The sequence below is a fragment of the Rousettus aegyptiacus genome, unplaced genomic scaffold (assembly GCF_014176215.1).
Source record: "Rousettus aegyptiacus isolate mRouAeg1 unplaced genomic scaffold, mRouAeg1.p scaffold_m13_p_16, whole genome shotgun sequence".
NCBI classification, from domain to species: domain Eukaryota; kingdom Metazoa; phylum Chordata; class Mammalia; order Chiroptera; family Pteropodidae; genus Rousettus; species Rousettus aegyptiacus.
In genome coordinates, this window is record NW_023416291.1 from 33238278 (window position 1) to 33263588 (window position 25311).

General features: G+C 49.7%; 1 protein-coding gene across 9 annotated transcripts in view; it reads right to left on the reverse strand.

The window, feature by feature from the left end:
* The window catches only part of DNM2 (dynamin 2), an 83413-nt gene that overhangs the window by 27387 nt on the left and 30715 nt on the right, over window positions 1-25311 (reverse strand). For 8 of the 9 annotated variants that reach the window (XM_016153476.2, XM_016153471.2, XM_016153468.2 and 5 more), the window contains exons 3-8: window positions 15758-15907; window positions 14152-14355; window positions 11403-11501; window positions 7740-7900; window positions 4368-4510; window positions 171-306 (exon numbers count right to left, since the gene is read on the reverse strand). In XM_016153476.2, the coding sequence (XP_016008962.1) occupies window positions 171-306; window positions 4368-4510; window positions 7740-7900; window positions 11403-11501; window positions 14152-14355; window positions 15758-15907 (893 nt within the window). Of the gene's footprint in view, window positions 1-170; window positions 307-4367; window positions 4511-7739; window positions 7901-11402; window positions 11502-14151; window positions 14356-15532; window positions 15626-15757; window positions 15908-25311 lie in introns of those variants that run through there. The other variant, XM_016153477.2, reaches the window with a different exon arrangement.

A 25311-nucleotide genomic window follows, 5' to 3' on the forward strand; every position in this document is an offset into this window, starting at 1 on the left:
CAAGGAAGGAAGCTGGAAGAGGACACTTCCCCCAGGCCATGCTCTGCCCAAGCAGGCTCAGGCCTGAAGGTAGAGGTGTAAGACCTCATGCCCTGGGAGTAGGCCTGGCTTGAGGCTGAGCAACAGGATGCCTGAGCAGAGACAGGAGGGCTCAGCCCTGAGCGCACTACCTTCACCAGCTCAAAGGGAAACCGCTCGTGGAAGATGCGATTGATTCGGGCGCCCCCAGAGAGCTCCAGCGTGTCCACTTGGTCTCCAGAGCCCTCGATCCTCTTTTCAAAGTCCACCCCAAACTGCTGGACCATCCTATTAGGAAAAAGAAAACCTGAATGTCAAAGCAGAGGTTTCAACACAGCTTTGGTGTTATGTCCCTAGTCAAGCCACGACCAATTTTCCTCTTTTCATCTTTCAGTTGCAAAATGTATGTGTAGGTCAAAATAAACAAAGAGCTGCAGGTGGCAAGTATTCGCTATGTAGCAGGCCTGCTCCAATTATTCATTCACAATTAGAAGGGGTACAGTTATTACTCCCACTTTGCAGATGACAAGGGTGAGGTACAGGGGTCATGGTTTAGCAACCTCACCTCTGCCCTGAGGCCTGGCCTGATCCAACAGGGCCATGGCGTGAAAAGGTAGTTCCCTCCACACAGTTTGGGTGGCTTCTGCTAGTTCCCACACCTCCCAGCCTGGGTGAGTGGGCACTCCACCGCTGTAGGCTGTCAGGCCTTCGCCAGGTGGCTTTGCCCCTGAGCTTTAGTTTCTTCACCTGCAAAGTAGGTTGATTTAACAGCCCCTCCACACAGGGTCATTGTGAGGATTCCAGATTTCATCAACTCCGAGAAGTCGTCAATCCCAAAAGGCACCATTAGTCTATGTACCCACAAAGAAAATGCTGTTGATTAATGGTAATTCACCGAAAACTTCTGAATTCAAAGAAGTCAGAATTTTTTTTTTAAGTGCTCACATAATTGACAAAACATGATAGTACCACCTGTGCCCCTCAGAACTCGGCCTTTAAAAAGCGTCTCAAGGTGTTAATTAGTGCTGTGATGATGTGAGCAGTAGAGAAGAACTAAAATATTTTTTAATGTCTTGGTTTTCCTTAGCATCTCTAATCACTACACCCTCGCACTGTCTGCCTTAATCATTTCCTCATTTCCGTTCCCCAAGTTCTCAACTTACTGAAGTGCAGGCATACCTTGGAGATATTGAAGCTTCAGTGCCAGACCACCTCAATAAAGCAAATATCACAATAAAGCAAGTCACACAAATTTTGGGGGTTTCCCAGTGCACATAAAAGTTATCTTCACACTATACTGCTGTCTATTAAGTGTTCAATAGCATTATGTCTAAAAAAAAAAAATCAATGAGCCTTAGTTTAAAAATATTTTATTGCTAAAAAATGCTAACATCATCTGAGCCTGTTGGAAAAATGGTGCTGAGAGACTTGCATGAAGCAGGGTTGCCACAAACCTCAATTAGTAAAAAACACAGGACGTGCAAAACTCAGTAAAACAAGGTGTGCCTGTATTGCGCTCGTGTTTCTCCAGCAGAGAAAAGCCAGCTCTTAACAAGCAGATGCAGATGTCAGAGCACAGCTGGGTGGCCAGGCCCTACCCATGAACACCAGTCTCCCAGAGCCCCATTATCAACTGTCACAGGTTGAACTGTGTCCCCCAAATTCATGTTGATGTCCTAAGCTCCAGTAGCTTTGAATGTGACCCTATTTGGAAACAGAGCCACTGCAGTTGTAATTAGTTAAGATCAGGTCACGCTGGGGTAGGGTGGGCCCCTAAGCCCACATGACTGGTATCCTTAGAATAAAGGGAAATTTGGTTGCACACAGGGAAAAGCCATGTGAAGTTGAAGGCAGAGATTGGGAACACGAAAGCCTGCCAGCAAACCACCAGAAGCCCCCAGAAGGAACCAACCACGCTGACACCTTGATCCCAGACTTTCGGCATCCAGAACTACAAGACAACAAATTTCTATTGTTTAAACCTCCCAGTTCATGGTTCTTTGCCATAGAAAACAAATACAGCAGCATCCAGGGCAGGTAAGATGTCTATGATAACCAGTGGTCACCAGAGACAAGTGGTCCTGAGTGTACAGCCACCGTCACTTGTCTAGGGAACAGGCATTCTTGTTTCTAGCTCTAGATGGGGAGAGATCCAGGTGCAAAACAAAGAAGCTGAGGGAGGAGAGAGCAGTCTGAAGGATGTCCCCATCCCTTCTGCCTGGGGAAAGAACCTGCCAGAGGCTTTAAATGATCTGCATTCTAGTCACAGGATGGAGCTGGGAGATAAAGAAGGCAGAGTACAACTTTGTTCCCTGACATGGAGTGATGATCAACCATAATGGTGGTGATAAAAGTAAAAATGGTTAGCTGTTGTAGGCTTCCTCTGAGCCACATACTGCACAACCTGTGCATGACCTGTGGACCTGCAGGCATGGGCACCAAGAAGATAATGATTTGAATTTAAGTGCTCCTCGATCCAGAGACCCCCTCCTTCAGGAGTCTGCCCTGCAGGAATCCTCCCATGGGTGCTCAAAGATGAATGTGAGAAGCATATACGGAAGCAAAAAATACTCATATGTCCCCTACAGGTGTCATGTAACAGGAATAACCTGTGGAACAGGACAGGCGGCCAAGAAAAAAGGCAGGTCTCTCGCAAGGCAACCTGAAGATGGGAACCAGCGTACAGAGGACAGAGGGAGAGTTTTCACGGTCAGTCCCTTTGCATCATTTTTATGATAAGAGTGGGAAGTCACGCAACAAGCCATTCAAAGAAACAACCACTAGCTGGAAAGGAAGGAGGGGGGCTTCCGCTTATCTGTGTGACCTGCAACCCAGAGCAGGAGCTGGGATCTGCGGATAAGATGCTAAAGTAAGAAGGCCCAGCCCTCCTGGGGGGCTGCAGATGACAGTAGTGCACCTCCACTGTGATGTCAAAACCACCTGCAGGGCACTGGTGAAAAATGACAGTGTGCTAAACCCTGGGGGGTGGGGACCGTCTGTGGAGGGCATCCCTTGGCCTACTCTTGTCAAAAGTTTCTCAAGCAATATATAGTATTTTCACAAGTTCCCCTAATAACCACATAAGATAACAGCTGTCACCGTCCTCATTTTAGGGGCAAGGAAAGCATGGTCACCTGCCAGTGGTCACCCAGCAGGCCGTGGCCTCTGCAGCACACACAAGACCCTACCTCCTCTTGAAGTCTGCAGAGGACCAGCATTTATGGCTGAGAGGGTGGGGGAATGTCAGGCCTATGATGGTCATAGGTGGCTGTGTCCCTCTGGTGTGCCTATGGGTCTTATGCAGTAGCACCATCTGCCATATGAGCTACCAAGGAATTTCCAGAACCCACTCTAACAAAGCCGTTCCAGCACTTAGGGTCTCTGGCAGGGCAGAAACTGGGAGTGCGGGGGCAGGAGGGGCCCCAAGTGAGAACTTGGGATTGTGGAGCACACCGACTCCCCCACCTAACAGCTTCACAGCTGCAGTAAGTCCCTCATGACTCCGAGCTGGACTCAGAGTCAGGGTGAGGATTCAAAAAGACCAAGCAGAAGTAGCTGACACAGGATCTGGATCCGGCTCCGGCCCTACCCCCTTGTCTATCCTCCCTGCAGCCTTGTCTATCCTCCCTGCAGTAGCCAGAGGGCGCTTGTGAGCACCTGAGTCAGGCCAAGCCCAACCTCTGCTCAGAAACCTCCATGGTTCCCACCCACCTCACTCAGAACAAAAGCCAAAGTCCCCCCCCCCATGGTCCACAAAGGCCCTGAACACTCTGCCCTCACCACCTCCCCTCCCCCTGGCTCTCGCCTCTTCCCTCTCTCCCTCCCTCTGCTTCAGCCACATGGCCCTCCTCCACAGGCTGGGCATGGTCCTGCCTCTGGGCCTTTGCACTGGCCAGACCCCATTCCCCAGGACTACTTGCTTCCCTCCCTTGCCTCTTCAGGCCTTTGCCTGACCCTCACCGTCGCCATCTCAGAGAGGGCTTCTTGAGTACTCTATTTCAATGGCACCCCACACCCACCCTGGCACTCTCTAGGCCCTCCTCCCTTTAACATTTTATCATTTTGCACACCACACATTTTCTTATTTACTTATTTCCTGTCTCATCCCTCTCTTTCTCCCTTTTCTGAGGACATGGGGCAGGGATGGGCATCTGCCCAATCACTTTGGTGACCCCAGTGCTCGGGACAGGGCCTGGCACACAGGAGGCCCTTGGGAAACGAACAGATGGATAAAAACGAGGAAGAATGAATGGATAGATAAGTGATGACCACTGCCCAGCCTAGACTTGGGACCCTGTGGCTGGGAGGAGGCCCAGGGGAGGCAGGCTGGGCGTGTGGGGGACACGTACTGTAGTAAGGCTTTGGTTTTGCGTGTGGGGTCATCGGGCCGGAAGTTCTTGTACTCCTCCACCTCCTTCTCCAGGGATAGCAGCTGGCTCTGCAGTTTGCTACGCAAGGTTGGCAGTGACTCGCGGATGTGGTTGGTTAGTTGCTGTGAGAGAGAGGCCAGAGGTCATAGGTCAGTGTAGTCACAAGGAAGGGGCAGGTCCATTCCACTCTTTGAGAGCCATGCCATGATGGGCCCCCCTCGGCCTCAAGGGAAAACAACAAAACATCCAGCTGGAGTCACACTTGTGGTACAGGGTTGCCCACGGAGGTGAGGGGCTGTGGACAGCCCCTGGGGCCTTTGCAGCACAGATCATTGGGGTATCCACACCAGTACATGACTGTGTGCAAGGACCAGGCACAGCAACACGTATGCTGACCCAACAGCCTCTCACAAGTGCTGCTCAGTGAAAAGCCCAGGAGGCCACCGTAGGATGATGGACTGAAGGACTGACAGACAAGTGACGGTCCGTGTGGACTGTGAGACACTGGGAAGATGTGTAGACATGGGGACGGGCCCTGCAAACTAAGCCAGAAACACTCCCATCCCAGTAAAAGTACGGAACATATGCAGGAAGTGCTCCCTTTTTCTCTGTCTTTCTGTGAAAGACGGAGAAAACGTAAAAACATGTTTTCATTTGCAGGAACAGAGAGAAGAAGATTCGCAAGAAACACGTTAAAGAAAAGGGCAGAATGGAGTAGGTGGGCAGGAAGGAGACATTCTCCGCAGGCCCCTTCTCCTCTACTGTTCTGCTTTTGTATCATGTGGATCTGTTCATATTCATAAGTTTTGAAAGGAGGCAGCACTGCAGAAAACGTTAAGGAATGAGTCTTAAGATGTGTTATTAGAGAAAAAGCCAGGTACAGAACAGTGGGTAAATACTGCTCAGGTGGGAAAGAAAGGCAGGATGGAGGGGACAAAAGTGTCCCTCTGGGCCCTCAGTGTCTCTTGAAGGAAGCCCAGGAAATGATGATACTGGCCACCTCTGAGGAGGGGACCTGTCATGAGATAGGAGGAAATAGGATATTCACTGTATTTGGCTGTATGACTTTTATTATTAATAATAATATTAATTATTATTATAGTGGAGTAAGGAAAGAGAGAAAAGAGAGAAAGAAAGGAATGGGGAGGGGAAGGAAGAAGAGGAAGGAAGGAAGGAAGGAAGGAAGGAAGGAAGGAAGGAAGGAAGGAAGGAAGGAAGGAACCAAAGCCATAAAATTAGCTAATACCCCAAAAGTGAAAACCAGCGTTGCCATGTGACATACAGTAAAAGAAGTTACAGAGTACCCATCAAGCCAGCACAAGGTGTGAAGGTGCATCAAACTCTGCTGTATGAATGAGGGCTACCCCGACTCTGTGACCCACTGGCCCACACAGGGCTCCCTCTGTGGGAGCCGCAGGTCTCTAAGGGCAGGGAGCTACAGTACGCACTCTGTGAACCACTCCTGTCTCTGACAGCATCCTAGAACCTCGAGTATTATAGCAGCTCCCTGTCGCTCATGGGGAAACAGAGCACAGGAAGGACCACAGCTCCAAGAAGCACCTGATAGGGAGCCAGGCCCCCAGGAGGCCAGCCGAGCTGCTGGACCTCAGAGGCGGCCTCAGCCGCCCACAGGGGAGTTTTACTTCCTATGCCATTCCTCTGCCTCCCTGCCCAGGAAGACCCAGTTCCATTCCTGGAGGGCCCCTTCCCCTGGAAACTTCCTTCCCTCTTTGCTCCCCTGAGCTGCAGTTTCTGACTTCCTGCCCTGTGCCCGCTCTCTTCCTGGCCCACGTTACTACCTAATACTTGATCAAGCATTTATCTGGTGACTTGTTCCAAGTCTGTCACTCTATTAGAAATCTGTCTTCTCAGATTAAGAAGTACAAATTGGCAATTACAAAATAGTCACGGGGATGTAAAGTACAGCATAGAGAATATAGTCAATAATACTGACTGTAATAACTACGTGTGGTGTCAGGTGGGTACCAGACTAACCAGGGAGAATCGCTTTGTAAATTAGATAAATGTCTAATACTATCTGTACACCTGAGACTAATATAAAATAATACTGAATGTCAAAACTCTAATTGAAAAATTAAAATGAAATCTGCCTTCCCAGAGGACAAGGCCCTGCTCTTATGTAGCCAATGTGTACCCATATTGTACATGAAGGAATGACTCTCGGATTGTTGCTCTGAGGCCCTGTCACCATCCGGGAAGCTGCCATAAAATATCAAGGGATAAATGTCTTGCAACCCCAGATAGGTAAATCGGGACAGCACCTAAGGACAGGCACAGCCTGTTATAGAGCGGCTACATAAGCCCCTATCAGGGACTTAGAGTAAATTGGCACGCATGCAAAATGATGTTATTAAAGGCCGTCTTTCTTAACCAAGAAGATGAAAAACCATGCCAATGGCCTCCGAAGTGAGACTGGTTAAACAGTTTAGGGCCCATGTGCTTAGGAAATACTACACAGCCACAAAAGACAGAGAGAAGGGCTCTTTTCCACATGGACAGAGCTCCAAGAAAAATAGCTAAATAAAAAAAAGCAAGGGAGGCATCCATGGCTATGTCATTGTTTATGGTAAGAAAGGGAGAATGTGGTTCTCAAAAGTCCTTTTTTCTTTTATGGCCAGAAAGTCAAGCAGTACCAACAGTGGTGCCCTGTGGGCTGGAGGGAAGAGGTGGGGGGGGGGAAGTTCACTGTATGCTTTTTAATACTGATTTTGTTTATAAACCCTGTGAATATATTACCTATACAAAAAAAAAGGAACAACAGAGAAATAATGAAATATTGGAGCTGCTGGCATTTGGTACCTGCTGCATTTCACAGTGTATGCACTGAGCACTCAGCAGATGCTAGCCCTAGGGGGCAGGGGTGGGGATCACTCCCTACTGATAGATAAGGGAGGATGGGTTCAGAGAGGCTGGGCCCCTGGTTGAATGCCACCCAGTCAGAAGCTGGCCTAGACCTTTTTTTTGGACCCAAGAGGGTCAAGGCTCTGAAGTCTTTCCACTTAGCTATCTGGAACTGCTGGCTGTCCTACTTCGGTTCAGTCCAAGTGTTTATAATTCAAGTTACCAACCTAAGGAATTGTATGCAAACTCCTGGGGGTATGTGACTAAATAATTACAGTGGTCATTAAGATAATTAAAAAAAAAAAAAGCAATGGTAATAATATTGGTACCAACTTACTGAATACCCACTCTTCACTAGGCTCCGAATCAAAGGTGGACTGAACCCATTCTGCTCAAACAAGAGCTGCTCTGGACCAAGGCCAGCACCATTGCAGATAGCAGCAGTGGTGCAGTGCACAGCATGCGCACGGCACAAAACCACTGCCATACCTGATTCAGAGTCTTCTGTAGGTGTGGGGTGCCCATGCGGTCAGCCATGTGCCGGTAGGCTGGGTGCGAGAGGAAGAACTTCCTCTCAGCCGCCAGCGCTGCGCGAATGTCTTTCTTGCCCTCGATGTCCTTCTGACTGCGGTTCACCACACCAATGTAGCCTGCGGGGAGACAGGGTCAGAGGAGGGTACTCCCCGGTGAGCCAGTGTTTCCATTGCCTGCCCACTGTGGCCCAGGCAAGGGGCTGGACAAGGTACACGTGAAGATGTGGATTCTATTCCACCCTACAAGTCACTGACACACTGGGTCACAGGCTGTATGTATTACTGGAAACTACACGGAGAACAAAAACACACCTGAAAAGCAACACAAGTATTTGGAGGAAGGAGAGATAACAACCAGCCTGGCGAGGGGGTAGACAGAGGCAAGCTTTGGAGACAGTAAAATCCACGAACTGAGCTTTAAAAACATGTAAGAAAAAATTCTCAAAAAGAATGGCAATTTGGGGACAGCTAATCTTACCAGGGAGTAAAATCTATACTAAAGCTATTATAATGGAAAAGGCTGGCTATATTGGGGCATGTATATACAGAGAGATGAATAGAACAGAAAGTCTAAAACCACACTCAGCAGCAGATGGAAACTACCATCTAACACCTTAAACTCAGTGGGAGGAAAGATGGATTATTCAAAGGCCACTGTTGGCAAGGTCGGGTGCCTACCAAAATTAATTCTTGAGGGATCACAGATTTACATATAAACTATGCAACTACAGAAGTACTTGAAGAAACATGGGTGAGTTTTATAAACAAATGTATTTATATTAAAATATCCTAAATGAAACATAAGAAACACTTAACCATGATCATATGAGAAACGGACTTGGGGGAGGGACCTGACAGTCAGGCTGCTGGCTGAGAGCCTTCAGTACCAGTTTTGGAATTTGTTTTCCAAACGTGAAGAAAAATGCTACTGTGAAAAAAAGATTTGTGATATTTGGACACAAAGAGTAGATAGAGAAAAACATAAAGAGGAGGAGAAAGAAAGAGAAGGAAATGAGGAATGATGTTCAAAAGCCAGAACAACCAGATGTCTTTGAGCATGAACATGAAGCACTCAGCAATACGGGTCTATGAGCAGGTGTCGTGGGACATAAAGAGCTCTGCCCAGTCAGTGGCTGACACATGGTGGGTGCTCAATAAACAGAGGCCGTTATTTATTGTTATTCAAGTTGGAAAAGTGGACTAGGTATAGGTGGCAAAGAGACTGAAGTGATAAACACATATATTTATAGACCATTCTCTCAGCACTGGGGGGGGGGGGGCTTTCAATGCTTCTCTTGCAGAGAAGCGGGGTGGCGCCTGCCTAGTCTTGTGCAGACCCGATTGCTTTTTTTGCTCTCTGTCTGTCATTATGTCCATTTTACAGACAAGGGAACCAAGGCATGCCGGGAGAGGATCAGGAGAACCCAGATCTGAACTTGGATCCATGGGAAGCCCACGGTCTCTATCATCTGTATCATCATGAGCAGAAGAAAGCAGTAGGGGTGGAGAGAGGCATTTGGCTTGGGCTTTGGTTCTGAGTCTTTCATAAACCAAGAAGAAGGATCCAACTGGAGGAATTCTCGGAAAGCCGTGAGGCGAGAGGAGAAAACTGAAAGCAAGCCTGAGATCATAAGTCAGAAGCCAGCATCTAAGTGAGCAGAGACAGGAAGAGACCCTTTCGTGGAAATAGACAGGAAGGAAGAGGAGGGGAGACGCAGACAACAGTGAGTGAGGAGGGAAGCAGGAAGGTGAGGAGATCCACGTCATTTAGGCACTGGGGCAGCAATGCCGAGCCCGACTAACATCCCTCAGAGTGTAAGGTGGTGGCCCACAATGCATGCAAGGGAGCAGGGAGGGAGTCAGGTGGCTAGTGGAGGGGGGGAGCAGTGGGGTTTGCTTCACTCTTCGGCCTCCAATCACAGCCAAGAGTCTGGGTTTTGCTCCCCGCCAACCTGTCCTGATATGCGGCCACCTCTCATCACTCAGTGTATCAGCAATACTGGGGTAAGGTGGCTATTAAGGTCTAAATCCCCCATGCCTATCAGGAATGTTGAAGAGGGAAACCCCATGAGCAAAAGACCTGAACAGTGCCAGCCAGGTGCCAAAGCTGGGAGCTGATCCCCAAGGGAAGGAATGGGGGGCGGCGGGGGAAGGGAAGTAATTAGGGAAGAAATGGCCTTAAAAAAACTAGATAATCAACACTGTACCACAATGCAAATCGGAACCAACCTAAGTGTCCAACAAATGAGGAATAAGAAACGGCCTACGCACCCTCATATAAGGGACTCCACAAGATCTTTTGAAGTAATCTTGAAGAGTATTTGCCTGTCACAGGGAAATGTTCTGCTATTCTGATACGTGAAATGGAAAATCAGGTCACAAACCAGCATGGCGCCAAAGGGGCAGCGTTCAAAACCACCTCCGCCACCTGCGAGTTGTGTGAGCGGGAGCGAGGGATTTAGCTTCTCTGTGCCTTGGATTCTTCAGCCACAAAACAGGGATGAAAATAGAGCCACCACATTGGTCATTATCGGAATGAAGTGGCTGTTACACATCGAGAGCTTAGAACAGTGCCTGGTCTGTACCAGACACTTAATAAATGTTTGCTATTCTTACTTTTGAGGAATAAAAACACTTAGGGTATACCTGTGAGATGATCTGAACCAAAAACTGAGTTAAATCAGGCCTCTGCCTAGATCCAATTACCAGTTTATAGGGAACTAACATTGGCCAAATCTCAAGTGTGAAACATCATCTGGGTTCTTCCACAAATGAATGTTACAGAAAAAAACAAAGGGGCTGGGAGGGGTGCTGTGTTAATAGAAACTTAGGTATTTAAGTGTAAAATAATATAGCTTGGATTTGATTTATAATTCCCCAGGAAGAAAATGACAACAGGAGGCGAGGAAATGCAGGGGATTCAAGATTAGCTGTGTGCTGATGACCACTGACTACCTTTCAGGAAGGAGAACCACCAAGTATTAACTAGTGGCTACCTGGGGGAATTAGGCTGTGGGATTATTTGAGTTTGATTTTAGTTTCTTCTTTCTATAGACAGTTGACCCTTGAATGATCCAGGAGTGAGGGGTACTGATCTCCAGGGCAGGAGAAAATCCAAGTATAGCTGGAGCCAGCCCCCCACATATGCGGGTTCCCTACAGGAACTGACCCTGGAATGACCTGGGCTCAAACTGCAGATCAACTGAACTGTGATCACCTGAACTGTGTGGGTCAATGCGAAAAAATCCATATATAACTGGACCCGTGCAGCTCAAACCCACATTGTTCAAGATCAACCATAACTCTTTTCTCATGTTCCCCAAATAGGTGAGTGTTAACCATGTAACTAAAGAATGAATGCATATAAATGAGAGGAAACTGATATATATGTTCAATTAGAAAAAAAAGAAGTTAGAAGAGTTGGGAAACAGGTGATAGAAGACTGTATCTGGGTGCATCTGCCCAGGCTTCAGTAATGAGAACAAAAACAAATTTTATTTTTAAAAAGCGGGAGTGCATCACCTCCTCTGTTCAACCCCACCTAACTTTCCTGCCCTCCTTTGGCCCCGTGGCTTCCCGCTGCCCGGCCCTGTGGTCCCCAGCCCCCGACGAGCCGCACCTCTTCTCAAGGGGAGCAGCTTGTTCTCCAGGACGTCCCTGGCGTCGGTGCCCTCGTCCATCAGGTCAAGCTTGGTGATGACACCAATGGTCCGCAGGCCTGAAAGAGCCCAGAGGTCAAAGGTGCCACAAGGAAGGAGCCTCAGGCCACCACAGGTCCAACTGGGTGCCCCTACTTCTAGTCCATAAGACCTAGGATAAGTCATAATGTCACCTGCCTGAACCCTAGTTTCCCTCATGTCAACTGAAGACAGTAACAGCACCAATCACAGGGTGTTAGCCATAAGAATAAACCCGGCGTATGGCAAATGTTCAGTCAATAAACACTGGCCACTGTCACCATCATTCACATGATCGATCAGTGACTGCGTCTTGCTGCTGTAGTGTCAAGGGACCTCATCCAATTCCCATGACAGAGGCTCCATGCTGTGCTCTCTGCCTGCAAAGTCTTAAAAGAACATAGAAACCATGGCAACTGTTTCTAGGGTAACCTTTTATCTGAGTAGCCAGAATTCTGCTCTGGAAGCCACCTGGTGAATTTCGCCTCTCCATAAGTCACCCAGATTCAAGAGGACCCTCCCGGCAAAGGCTGACACACCCCCTGACCATCCTGAGGGCCACCTCTGTGCCGGCCATGTGCATGTGTGTACATGTGCATATGTATGTGACATTCAGAAGACTGAGAGAGGCCCATGGAGGTCTCTGGTGGGCGCTAAGGTAGGCACCTGGGGAGAGACAGCATGCCCTACCTAAAGCTTCTGCCTGTTCCCATCCTGCTGTGAGAGTGGAAGCTGGCATCACCTCTGGGAGGGCAAAGGGGCCATAGGTGTGAATGTGCATAAAGCTTGTGCCTCGTCAGAGGGGAGAGGCAGAGCAAGGTAAAGAGATGTGACGGGGGAGGGGAACTGGGGGCACTGACTCTATTGGACATGTCCGATGTCACCGGATCATTGGCAACAATGGGGCGCTGAGTAGATGGCTGCGTATGTATGTCCTTAGGGTAACAGGAAAACATATTCATCACAGAAAAGAAAGTAAAGGTCATCCCATTTTAAAAATGTGCGTTTACATGGAAGAACAAACTCTAAAAGGGTATCTGTCAAGTGTGGCCACCAGTATCTTTGCAGGGGGAGAGGAGCTGTCTCTTTTTAGGTTCTATATTTTAAAATGGTTACATTTTTTGAGTAATAATTATGAATACTTTTGAAGGCAAAAAAAGAATTATTTTTACTTATTTTTATTTTTTAAAAAGACTTTTTTAAAGAAAGAATGCCAGCATCAAGTTCACTAATGGGGCTTAACTGTATTCACTCAGATATTCTCACCACCTGATCAATCCTCTGCAGCTTCTCTGTCACAGTCACAACCCACTTGGTGGGACCAGGCTGTGGGGACAGGAGAGGTTGTTGGCAGGAAGGGCCCCTTCTGGGAAAGCAGGCCTAAGATGACCTTGGGGAGGAGCTGGCACAGCCTGTCCACCATGAGACAAAGATACTCAATGCACAGCCCTAGACTTTAAAGGGCTCAATGTTCAAGGCGGGAAAGGGCCATCAGCAGCCACCCAACAGTGACCACCCCTCTGGGTGTGGCTTGAGGCTGGAAAATGGGCAGTGTGAGTCACAGAGACTGTCTGTCCCAGTTCCTTGCTGGTCCCCAACTACCTCCAAACCACTACAGAATCAGGCAGAGGGCATTTTGCAAAATGCATTTCAGTGTGTGTCACACTCCACTAAAACTCCAACACTTTCTGAATAAACCCACTTCCCCACGGCCGTCCACAAGGCCCTCCTCAACATGCCCTGGCACCAGTCCTGCCCCCACCTCCAGCTTGCTCTGTTCCAGCCCCATTGGCAGTCTCGCTGTGCCTTGGGCACCCCAGGCTCAAGTCATACCACGCCTATTTAGGACCCACTGTCCAATTTCCTGGAATTTGCCTCTTTTTATTATTCTGGTCTTGCTCAAACCTCGCATCTTCATAGGCCCCTGACCCTTTCCCACCCAAGCCACACTCAAAGGGTTCTATTTTCTTCCAGTGCTTATTTCTTCCTTCTTGCCTGTTTCCTTTTTGAATTTTGTCTCCTCCATCGGATTATCAGCTTCTTGGTGGCAGCGACCCTGTCAATTATGTCACCTGCAGAGTTCCCAAGGCCAAAACAGCCTGGCACATGCAGCAAGTGCTTAATCGAGAATCACTGAATAAATGGCCACTGGAAAAGTCTGACCCAAATGCCCTGAGCCAGAGATGCCACTGTCCCCACAAGTCCCTATTGCCCCCACTTGCTTCATTAACTCATCACTCTTTCACCTCCCCTGCCTGGCCCCTGAGCACTTACGGTGACATCTCTAGTCCTCTCAGCAACAATTATAGCTTGGGACTACTGCTCCCATTGGGACAGAAAAGGGACCAAGCCTCAAGAGGGCAAATAACTTCTAGAGGTAGGATGTGGACTTGCATCAGTGCCCTGAGAGGGCTGGATTCTTGCCGCAACTCTAAACCAGCTTTCAGTGCAGGCAAAGTGGGGACCAATGTGTCTGGGGAAGAATGCCCAACTGCCACATGACAACCTCCCAGGGGACGCCCTCCAGCATTGCTGGTCTTCATGGTAAATTCTATGTCCTGGAGGCCTTTCCCTAGGGAGGCCACGTGCCAAAGAGAATGCCAATGACCTGGACTCATGGGTGCTGCGCAAGTCTCAGTGCTCTGAGGCACCTGGAAGAGTGAGCTGCTGCTGTGGGGTTGAATGGTTTACCTTGGGGGTCAACCTCCTTGGCCAACTTGAGGGCGTCTGAGTTGGCCAGGTCCATGTTGGCAGGGGTGACGGCAAGGATGAGGCTGCTCTCCCGGCTAATGAACTGCAGGATCATGTCCTTGATTTGGTACTCGATGTCTGGGGGCTGGTCCCCCACGGGCACCTTGGTGATGCCCGGGAGGTCGATGAGGGTCAGGTTCAACACTGAGAGCGAAACCAGAGGGAAAGGTCATCAGAGCCCAGGGGAGGGAAGGCACACACAGCCACTGTAGCCACTCAGCCATTTCCTCAAGTGCCAGGGGGTCAGGCCTCAGGATTCCTCCTGCTGCTCCAACTGGATCGGCGTGGGAAAGGCCCAGCCCTTTTGATCCAATAACTTCCCTTCTAGGATCCTAGCCTACACACACCGTCTGTACACTCTATTTCAGTGATACAGTTTTAAATGAGGACATGTGCATTTGCACATCAGAATCACAAAGGACTAAATAAATTTTAGCCCAGGATTCAGCCAATACCAAGACACCACTAAAAACAAAAAGATGATACTCTGATAAGAAATACACCTGGAGATGCATTCATACAAAAAAGAGGCATACATGATTTTTCTATAATGCTACAATTTGAGTAAAAGTGGTGAAACATATTATATATACATATACATATCCATAAATGCTTACATCCACATTATCATTTGAAGAAGGTAAAATATGTAATACTAAGAGCCAGGGTAGGTTTTTTGCTATATGTTCTTTTGTAATTTTCTAATATGAGCCACGTATAGGCATCATTTATTAAAAAAAAAAAAAAAAAAAAATTTAACATCACAAGGAACCTGTACTGAGGACTTGGCGTCTGCTGGAATATTCCCCAAATGCTGGCCGAGTTAGCAATCTGTGCTCTGGGCCAGAGGCTGTACATGGCCACAGGCTGCTCTGTTTAAATGATGCAAAGTTTTCAAATCGGGACATCTCGCAGACAAGTCTGTCTTTCTGGATCCTCTAGAGAAACTGGAAGACCTGGCTACCTTGGGCTGGTTTCACTTGTCATTATGTGGCTACCATCATCTGGGAGCCTAGTGCTATCTGCCCCTTTAAAGGTACATACAAAATTGGCAGTTATGAAATAGCCATGGGGGTGTATAGAACAGCATAGGGAATATAGTCGATAATATTGTAAAGCTTTGTGTATGGTGTCAGGTGGGTACCAGACATATGGGGGAACACCTCGTAAATTATATAAATGTCTGAGCCTATACAATACACCTAAAACTAATGGAATACTGAATGTCAACTGTAATTGAAAAATTTCTTTAAAAACATTAAAAAGACACATACATACATACATACATACAAACAAACAAACATACATAAATGGAACATACAGCTCCAGTCACCACGGCTTCCAACAGTCTTCCTGGCATGCTGTATTTTTCAAGCTGAGTTAATTTCTCAGTACCATGTTCCTATCAAAAGTGGGAAGCTCCAGATCAAGAGGGCTGGATATGTGTTAAGAAAATGGGAGAGGACATATGTTTTATGATCACAAGGCTGCCCCGACCTGTAAGCTTTCCTCCGCCCCATGACAGGTCTGCGCCCGTGCTGCCTACCGTGAGGTGAGTAGACCCGCAGGTTGATGGGCACTGGGGAGATGCCTTTGTTGGTTCCCGTGACCCTGTCGGTCTCTGCTTCGATCTCCTGCCGGACTTCATCAAAGTCTGTAAACTTTTTGGACTTGCAATGCAAAAACTCAGCATATTCTGCAAAGGGAAGAAAGATTCTCACAATGAGAAAAAGAAGCATTCTTGTAAGTGCGTGGGGAGCAGACAGCCTTGAGACAGGCATTTTGTAAGCAGAGAAAGAATTAGTCACAGCTGCTCTTGGAATATGGGGAGCTACAGATTCATCCTCATGACATGTATTTGAGGATTGCGCTCCTGTAGACCAAGCCCCCTTCCAGACCGCAGGGTTCCACAAGTAACAAAACTGGCAAAGATCCCATCCTCATGCAACAATCAATCTCATGAAGCATTTTACAAATCTACACCTTGTGACATATTATGGCTCAAAAAAAATCAAATAAACAGGTGGATGTGACCAGCATTTATTCCTTTCTGATGAACAGATAAGGAAATATCAGCATGTCACCCAGAGCGTGGGTGATATATATTTGATGAAACTTCTGCTGTGGTGTCATATGTGAGATTGGGTCCCGGGTCGTGATGCAGAACTTCCCATGCTGTGGGTCATAGTCAAAAGAGACACAAGCTGCTGTCCTAGTGGGACCCCAAGCCACCAGTGTTTGCCAGCAGGTGCTTGTCCCTGGGACTCACCTGTCCTTCCCTAAGACACCGACAGTATGGGGAACAGGGCACAACTGCCGGCCTCACCAAATCTGTCTCGTTGTCTCTCCTTCCCCCAGCTATTCAAGGGCCACCCATCTAGACATGAACCCTCAGTATAAATGCTTTCTAGGCAGGTCCTAGAGTAGATATAAGAAGCCTCTTCCTGCCTTCTGAGCCGGGGTGTCTGAAAGCCATATTGACACTGAGATGAAGGGGAATAAATAAGTGACAAGGCAGTGCTGATCTTATCGTTGAGCTAGAGAAATCCAAAGCACAGATACAGGAAAGAGCAAGAATAGGAAATGCTCATTGTGGGGTACACGTGTTCCAGTATAATTCCTTAACTTTTCCTTACATTTGAATTTTCGTAGTAAATGTTGGGGACAAGGCTCAGAGATCACAGCTCCTGCAGTGATGCTAAAAAGAGAGCAGTCAGTCATGAGGCAAATGGCCTACAGAACTGGACTACTACAGAGATGTGAAGGTGTGTACTACTGTGCTCTTTTGAAAATTTAAAATTGGAAATCACCTCACTGTCCACCAGGAGACCTGGCTACACAGATCAAAGCACAGACATATCAGCACCAGCCTCAAAAAAACAGATAGAGATGGAGACTTGGAGCAGAGGAAGGCTGGGCAGGTCTAGAATCTCTACCTATAGGTAGAACGAGATAGAAAGACATGAGTACAAGGAGGTTCGCCATCCCATCACAGCAACCTAACACATGACGGCCAACACCAGCCCTGGCTCGCTCTGGCCAGGACCAGCATGTGGTGCCATTTGCTCTGCATGAGTGATCACCCTAGCAGGCAGGCACCTCTGTGATGCTGGGATCGCAGATAAGGAAACTGAGGCCCAGAGAATAACATGACTTGGCCCAAGCTCAGTGATGGAGCTGGGATTTGGAGTTCGGATAATCTGTCTCCAGGCAAGTGGCTCTCAAATCATATGGCCTTTGTGAGGCCACTTTACAGTCTCTTCTTCAGCTCTCTGAAGCGCTGCATAGAGTCAGGGGGACTCTATGCACTCAAATCACTGACGACCTGTCCAGCAAGGGCACTAGCCACTCAGGAGTACAGGCAATGAGGATGGATATAGGATCATCCACTCTACCCCTGCCAGCTTACCCAGTTCCCAAGGATAGTCATGCTCCAGCCCTCTACAAGGACAAGAGGATCGGCTGCTCTTCCTGCAGCAGCCACCTAAAAATGGAACAGTCCTCCAACCCTCACAGTAAACCTCAGTTCTATTCTGGCTTGATCAAGGCCCTGGGCTGAGCTCCTGAAGGAGACTGTCCTTTCCAGGAGTTCTACGAAATACGGAACATGAAAGTGGCTGGGGATCATCACATGGGCCCTCCTGCAGACCTCTGCCCCACCAGACCTGGTGTCTAGCAGGCCTGGCCCCACCTCCTCCTCTTCCAGGGCCTGCCTGTTGCTTCTTCCAGGCAGTCTTCCCTGGCTCCGCGTTACCTGGCATCCCATCCTGAATCTTGGGCCTCCACCCCCTCAGAGCCAGTTCACTGTGATTATGTGACCAGGACCTGCCAGCTGTGTCCTCCCAGAATCCGATGTGAGCTGGCAGCCTCCTTCCTGTCTGTATGGGTGAAAGATATGCAGGAGACAGTTCTGGAAAGCCCTGGCTTCTTCCCTAGCAGGTCCACGAACAGCAGGAAAGTAAGGTAGCCAGCTGGGCCCATCCCTTATGACCCGCCTTCTTTACTGGGCTCCTTGTCATGTTGGAACCATGTGCTAAATTCCTGGGTTACACCAACTTTAAAAAGCTTCAGCCAAGCCTGCTTTCCCCCATAGCACTGACCCTCTTAAAGCCAAACCTTGACCCTCCCACCCTTGAAACCTTCCATGGCTCCCACCCACCCAAGTAAAAGCCAAAGTCCTTATCACATCCCACAGGACCCTGCAAAATTTCCTTCCCCCCAAATTTCTGACCTCAACTCACTTCCCTCCATTCTGCTGGTTTCCCGCCTCAGACTCTAGGCCTGCTCCGCCTCAAGGCTTCTCTTCCCTGCAGGCACACTCACAGTCCCCTCACTTCATTCAGGTGTTACCTTCCCTGAAAGACCTGACCTGGCTCACACCTGAAATGGCAGATTCTTCACTCTCTTTCCCCATCAGTGCCTCCTCATGAGCCTGCCTCACCACCCTCTGAACACAATAATATCATTTACCTTCTCACCCTGTGTATTTCTCTGGTTCCCAGCTGAAAGGTCCACCCTACGGGGCACAGATCTGAATCTGTGTTGTTCACTCTGTGTCCCCAGGGTCCCTCTGGGAACACAGTAGGTGCTTAATAATTACATGCATGACTGAATGACTCTATCAGAATATGTCCCTGATTCAGCTTCTGCAAGGTGGCTCGGCACCCCCAAAGCCACAAGCTGGATATATGAGAGGCCAGACAGGGACAAGGTCTGGAGGAGCTTCCCTCCCTCCTTCCTTTCCAAAGCGCTACCTGATAACACAGGCCCAGGCTCCTGGTCTGATGGGGAAGATGGACACTGCACAAGCAAGTCACAGCAGGTGTGAAAGAGATCCAACACACTAGGAACTGGGAGACGCAACCTGCCCAACTCCAGCCCCAGCCTATCTCAAGAAGATAGAGGCAGGTAAGGGCAGAGGTGGGCAGATAGCCCGGGCCTGCACCATCCCTCTTAAGTGACAACCTTTCCCTATGCCCTAAGGATGCTCTGGACCTGGGGGAGACTACAGGGGAGGGACAGAGACTGCCCACTGGCCAGGCTCACTCTCTGTACCTTAGTTTCCCAATGAGGAAAATAGAAACAGGAGAAAAGACAAGGAGTTAGCCTGGCCTTCACAGCCTTGTGTGTGCTTGAATGCTGGAGATGATTTAACTATCCCCATCTCAGTAATTCAGAGGCCTTGAGACTGAGCTCATAGCCTGCAACTCATCCCCAGCGGCCAATGGCAAGCTAGTGGCCACTCTGCCTGCCCCAGTCCCTGCTGCAGAACTGTGCCCTGCTGTCACCAGCCCAGCTGCAGTGTTTTCAAACCTATTCCTCACACACAGATAGGAAAGCTAGTCTCACTAGTCCCTGGCACCTGCCACAGCACTTCAACAGCCACACAAATACCCTTCTGAAGCGGGTTGCCTGGGGAGGAGGGTCGGCCTGTGTAATCAGGTGTTGGGGCTCCACGGGACGCAGCCTGAGGCCTGGAGCACAGCAAGAATAAAGGAATAAAGGAGGCCTCGTCCAGCAGTCACTGCCAACCCCAAAGGGCCAGCTACCCTTGCCCACCACATGGCTTCCTGCGTCTTCCTAATTATGGGGTCAGTGAATTCACTTGCAGTATTTTTCTGGAAGGAGGTTCTACTCTCCCCCAAGAACTTGTTCCCTGTCTCCTTCAGGTCTCAGCTCTAAACACCTTGCTTAGGGAGGCCCGCCCTGACACCTGACGCCACCCTGTCCCGTCTCTTTGTCCCCTCTTCCATAGCACTTCTCACATTTGCACACCACACCTGTCCCCTGCTGATGCTGGAGTTGCAACAGGGGGACTATGAAGGACTTGGTTTGGTCATACTCTCCCTGGTGACTGGTACAGAGTTAGCTGCTTAAAACAACTTTACTAAGCAGCCTATTACAAAGCATTAGGTACTACAGCCTGGGAGAGTACCACCCCATGACTGCCAAGTGGGTCCCCATTATGCTAAATAGCCAATCTCTCACCTTGGGGGTCTCCCTGGTCCTTCAAGAAGGTGTCCTCAGAAAGGAGGTGACAAGTACATGCCACAACCTTCTGGGAATCGGGCCATCTAAGACACGAGGAAGCACCCCCATGACAGAGGCCACGGCCCCTCAGGCCTGGCTTCTGGCCCCTCCTGTTCTAAAGGAGCCCAAGAAAGCCCAAAGGACTGAAAGGTAGGTCATAAGATCACCCTCTCAACTCCAAAGGCAGACCAGGTCACGTGCCTGCTGGCAAGTCTTAAGAATTGTTAAATGTCTTGCTGGAATGACCTGCCTTCAGCCCAGCCCCTCAAGCCTGGAGAAGGCCAGTCAGGCACCATGTGATCTGCAGAGCTGTCAGGAAGAACAAGCTATGAAAATGCCTAGCCACGCCCTTCTACCTGGACCTCAGTTTCCCAACAATACAGAACCCAGTGCCAGGGCGATGTGGGAAAGCAATCAAATACACAGTGCTGGACCCCTCCGGGCACACAAATAGCTTATTTGCTGGTCTTAGGGACATGTGCGAGGCTGTCTGGGGTCTCAGTGCTCTGCACAGAGGGGCTTCACACAGAGGGGCTCTGCCCTAATCTTCATGAACAGATCCCACCCTTTCTCCACCCAGCAAAGAGCAGAGCCACTAGGCCAACCCTGGCAGTGGGAGACAGTGTCTGCCTTCCCCAAACCAGGCACTGACAGGCATGCGGGCCTAGTTGACGTGGCCCAGGAGGAATGACATGGGGCTAAACGCACATGGGAGACCCTGACTGCTACACAATTGGATAGATCTGATCTCCAGGGACTGGGATCTGATCTCAAGGGACTTTTCAGAGCCTTTAGCTGACCAAAAAGGGACAAAGTATGTGGCATCTCCCAAGTTCATTTGATCCTCAAGCTCCCTCTAACATGAGACAAGTGAACAAACACTTCCCAGTCTAGGACACACTGCCACTAGGAAGCTGTGATACTGTGATTTATAGTAAAAACTATAATTGGTCTTCCCTCCATGCCTGGCACAGAGACATGCAGTTCTTGGAAAGTCCTACGTGATAAGCACTGTAAAAAGAGTCTAGATACTCATAATAAGCCCCTTTCAAACACACCTGAGTTTATGTCAAGGAGAACCAACCATGTGATTAGAGGACTGGAACTTTCAGTTCCACCTCGATCTCCTGGGAGGGGACAAGGGCTAGCGGTTGAAACAATCACCAATGAGGACTGATTTAATCAATGATGCCTACATGCTGGAGACTCCACAATAACCCCCAAAAAATGGGTTTGGAGAGCTATGGGTTGTTGAACACTTGGAGGAGCTGGGAGAGAATACAGAAGCTCAGCACCCCTTCCCCATGCCTTGCTCTGTGCATCTCTTCCATCTGGCTATTCCTGAGTTACATCCTTTTATGATAAACTAAAAATCTAGTGAGTAAAATTCTCTGAGTTCTGTGAGCTGTTCTAGAAAATTAAGTGAACCCAAGAGGGAGTCATTGGAACCTCCGACCTACAGCCTGATGGTCAAAGGCACAGGTGACAATCTGGACTTGCAATTGGTGTCTGAAGGGTGTGGGGGTGTATAGTCTTGTGGGATTGAGCCCTCAACCTGTGGGATCTGACACCATCTCCAGGTGTCAGAACTGAATTAAATTGTAGGACACCTGGTAAGTGTCCTCTTAAAACTGAGAGAACTGCTTGGTGGCAAGAGAAAAGAACACACACTCAAGAAGGTGACAGTCCTGGCAAGCACTACAGCCAGCTCCCAGCTTGGTTTCCTCAATGGACACAAGGTGTGCACCCGACTGCTGCAAAGTCTGTAGGCTCTGTAGGGAGGGCCCTGTGAGGGCCCAGCTCAAGGGTGAAGGTGCAGCGCGGGCAGAAGGGGTACAGCAGCAGCCCGCAGGGCACGGACAGGCACCCGGCCAATGCTGGTGAAGCACCGACTGGGACAAGAATGGTAGACAAAGCAGAATGGTGTTTCTGCTCTTGTGGCACTGGTGTTAGAACAGAGGGAGAGAGATACTATCAAGAAAATAAAACAGGATGATGTTACGTTACATGGGCTGCAGAAGAACTAAGGGTAGGGTGGGGGGTCCCCCAAGGGTGAGGAGGAGGAGGAGGAAAAGGAGGGTGCAGGGTGTTCCAGGCAGGAGCACAGTGAAAAATGAAGGCGTGGAGGTAAAAACAAACAAACTGAGCTTAAGGATAAGGAGGGAGATTGTGGTAAGGTCTCAGATGCCAGTGAGGCCCCATCAGGGACACGAAGCCACAAGAAGGAGGTTAGGAGCCAAGTCCTAACATCACCTCTCTGGCTCCTGTGAGCATCAACCAAGGTCAAGGCTGAGAGGGGAGGCTCAAGAGGCCCCGGTCATCCACATTCCACATAAGAGCAGGCCCTAGCACCCAAGGTTTACGAGGCCCAGGGGTAGTACCCAAGGAGAAACAGGGTTCACTCCTGAGCCACCAAACTTTCTGGTGGCTGAGGTCTGAGGTAATTTTTAAACTAAGCCAATTTAAAGTAATATCTCACCGAAACCAGTCTGGAGGAGGAGAAACTAGGTGTGACACGAGTCGGAGAGGAGTACCGAAGCCCAGTCTTAGGGACGTGCCACATGGGGTGCCGGGGCTATGAGAGCAACACCACTACTACCTTATTTTACAGATGAGGAAGCCAAGGCACAAGAGAGGAATGCCAGGAATGCCACTTGCCCAAAGCCCCGGAGAGTAAAGGATGGCGGCCTGGCTCAAGAGTCTTGTCTCAGAGAACCAGCCAGACAAAAGTTCAATCTCTAGCAACAGCACAGTCCCTGCGGCCCTCCTCAAGGGCTCCAGGAGCCCCCGCCATCAGCATGTCCCACACTGCACTCACATTCCTCCCTCCTATTAGTGGGGTGTCCCACCTCCCACCCACCTCCCTCAACCCCAAAGCCTTTGCTATTCAGTGCCTCAGAGGTTACTCTAGACTGCCCTTCATGCCCGCGGCACTGCCCTGGGCCGAGCCCCCTTACCTCTCACTGTTGCCCCGCTGACCTCTCCCTGGCCCCCAACCCATAATCCTGTCTCTCCTCCCAAACACAGCCGGTGGGCTGAGCTGTCTCTCTCCACTCTACGCGCCGCATGGGCTCCCACTGCCTGAATTCCTTGCAATGTCCGCCAGGCCATGTGACCTGGTGACCTGCCTCCTGGCCCCTCCCTAGCCTCACTTCACAGCTTTGAACACTCTGTGGCCCCTGCCTAGAATGTTCTCCCTAGGTCCTCGGCCCAGAGTAGAGCCAGTGCCCAATATACTTTTGCACAGTGCACTGTGCTTTCCCCTCTCAGGACAGCTGGGCTCAAGACAGGCCAGGATTCTCAGAGGACACCGCCTCACCGCCATGGCCAGGCCCAGCTTGGAATGGGCACGCACCTACTCAGGGCATTAACACACCTGGAATGCCAGGTCTTGTGGGGGAGGGGGAGTATGCAAATTGGGACACAGCAAGGGCCACTGCTGTGTAGTACACCCAGGGTCTTCCCCCGACCCTTATCCCCACCCCGGCCCAACAGGATCCGACTATATCACCATCTCCATGGCTGCCACCCTGTCCCTACCTGCCTCTGGGCACCTGTTCCCACCTCCTCCTGGATCCCCCTGCACTGGTCTCTGTGATCTCTTCTCCACCAGTAGCTATAGGATCTGGTTAAGTCATACCTCAGCCTAAGGACACTCTCTCCAAGAGTGAGTTTAAGACCTGCCACTCAAGATGACCCTCCCATGTGCCCTCAGGCAAGTAGTTTTAGCTGGGAAGCCTCAGTTCAGTCCTCTGTGAAGTGGGGATGACAGAAATGAAGAGTTCAACTTTAATCCCAGTCAGGCACTAGGCAGATGCACGCCCTCAAGTTCCTGCCCTTTGTGCTCCGACTCATCACGTGCTTTTCCTCCCTCCCCCTAGAAGGAATTTCAGTTCCTCCAAGTGGCCACTCTGGGCAGGAGAACCCCACACTCCTCACACATGCCACATTGCTGGGAAGGAGAGTGCCTGCTCCCCCGACATACCCATTGCACCAGTCAGCCTCAGCGCACACGTCACTTCCTCGGGAAAGCATGGCGTAATGTCCCTACCCTCTGGATGGAATTAGCTACCCTTCCTCTACCACACATGCTCCCATCTAATGAGGGGCAGGCCTGCATGTCTCATTCCTGGTCTCTCCCACAAGTTTCCCCATCTGTCTGCTGGCACTAATAGAGTGCCAGGAGAGCAGATGGCGGGAACTGGTCCTGCTCACCTTGGAGCCCCAGCCCTGGACCAGCCTGTGGCACACAGTAAACGCTCAGTGGATCACCACTGGGTGACAGCCACCATGGAAATGATGAGGGAGCCCTCCCACCATGACATGGTCATGACCTTCCAGGGCAGGAAGCCAGCCAACCTGTTCTCCCAGCAAGCTGTTTGCTAACAGCCTGGTGGCAAGCACAACACCACAGCCATTGGTACAGCACCACTTAGTGAGGGCCTTGATTGCGCCAGGCACAGTTCTAAGGGTGTACTTGTTTTGAATAAGATGGCCTTCACAGCAAGCAACCAACAAAGACGGCGCTATTATTATCTCCACTGTCCAGACAGGAAACATGGCTGTGAGTAGCAGTCCCTGTGCAAGGGCCAGACAACCAGTAAGCTGCACAGCCAGGACCTGAACCTGGACAATCTTAGCTTCTAGCTCCCACCACTTGGGCAGTGGTTTTCCCAGGATTGCTAGGGGCTAGGAGCTCTGTACCACCTGGGGAACTCATTAAAATGCAGATTATCACATCCCCACAATCAACCTGCAAAATGAGAAGCAGAAACCCAACAAGCCCAGCCCTCTGACTTTGATCTGCACTGACTCTAACACCTGCTGCTCTGCTGCTTCCTGTCCTGGCATAGCTGATTGGACACCTGAAATCAGAGGCAGCAGCCCATTGGCTCTCCCATGGCCTATGACATGGCAGAGCTCACAAAGAGGAGGTACTAGGCCAATCCGCTGCCACCTCTCTTTGGAGCCATGCCCCGCCACAATTGGGTAGGGCGGAGTCAGAAATGATGGCAGGAGGGCAGGAATGGGACGCAGATGAGAGCCTGGTCTGAGGTCTAACCTCAGATC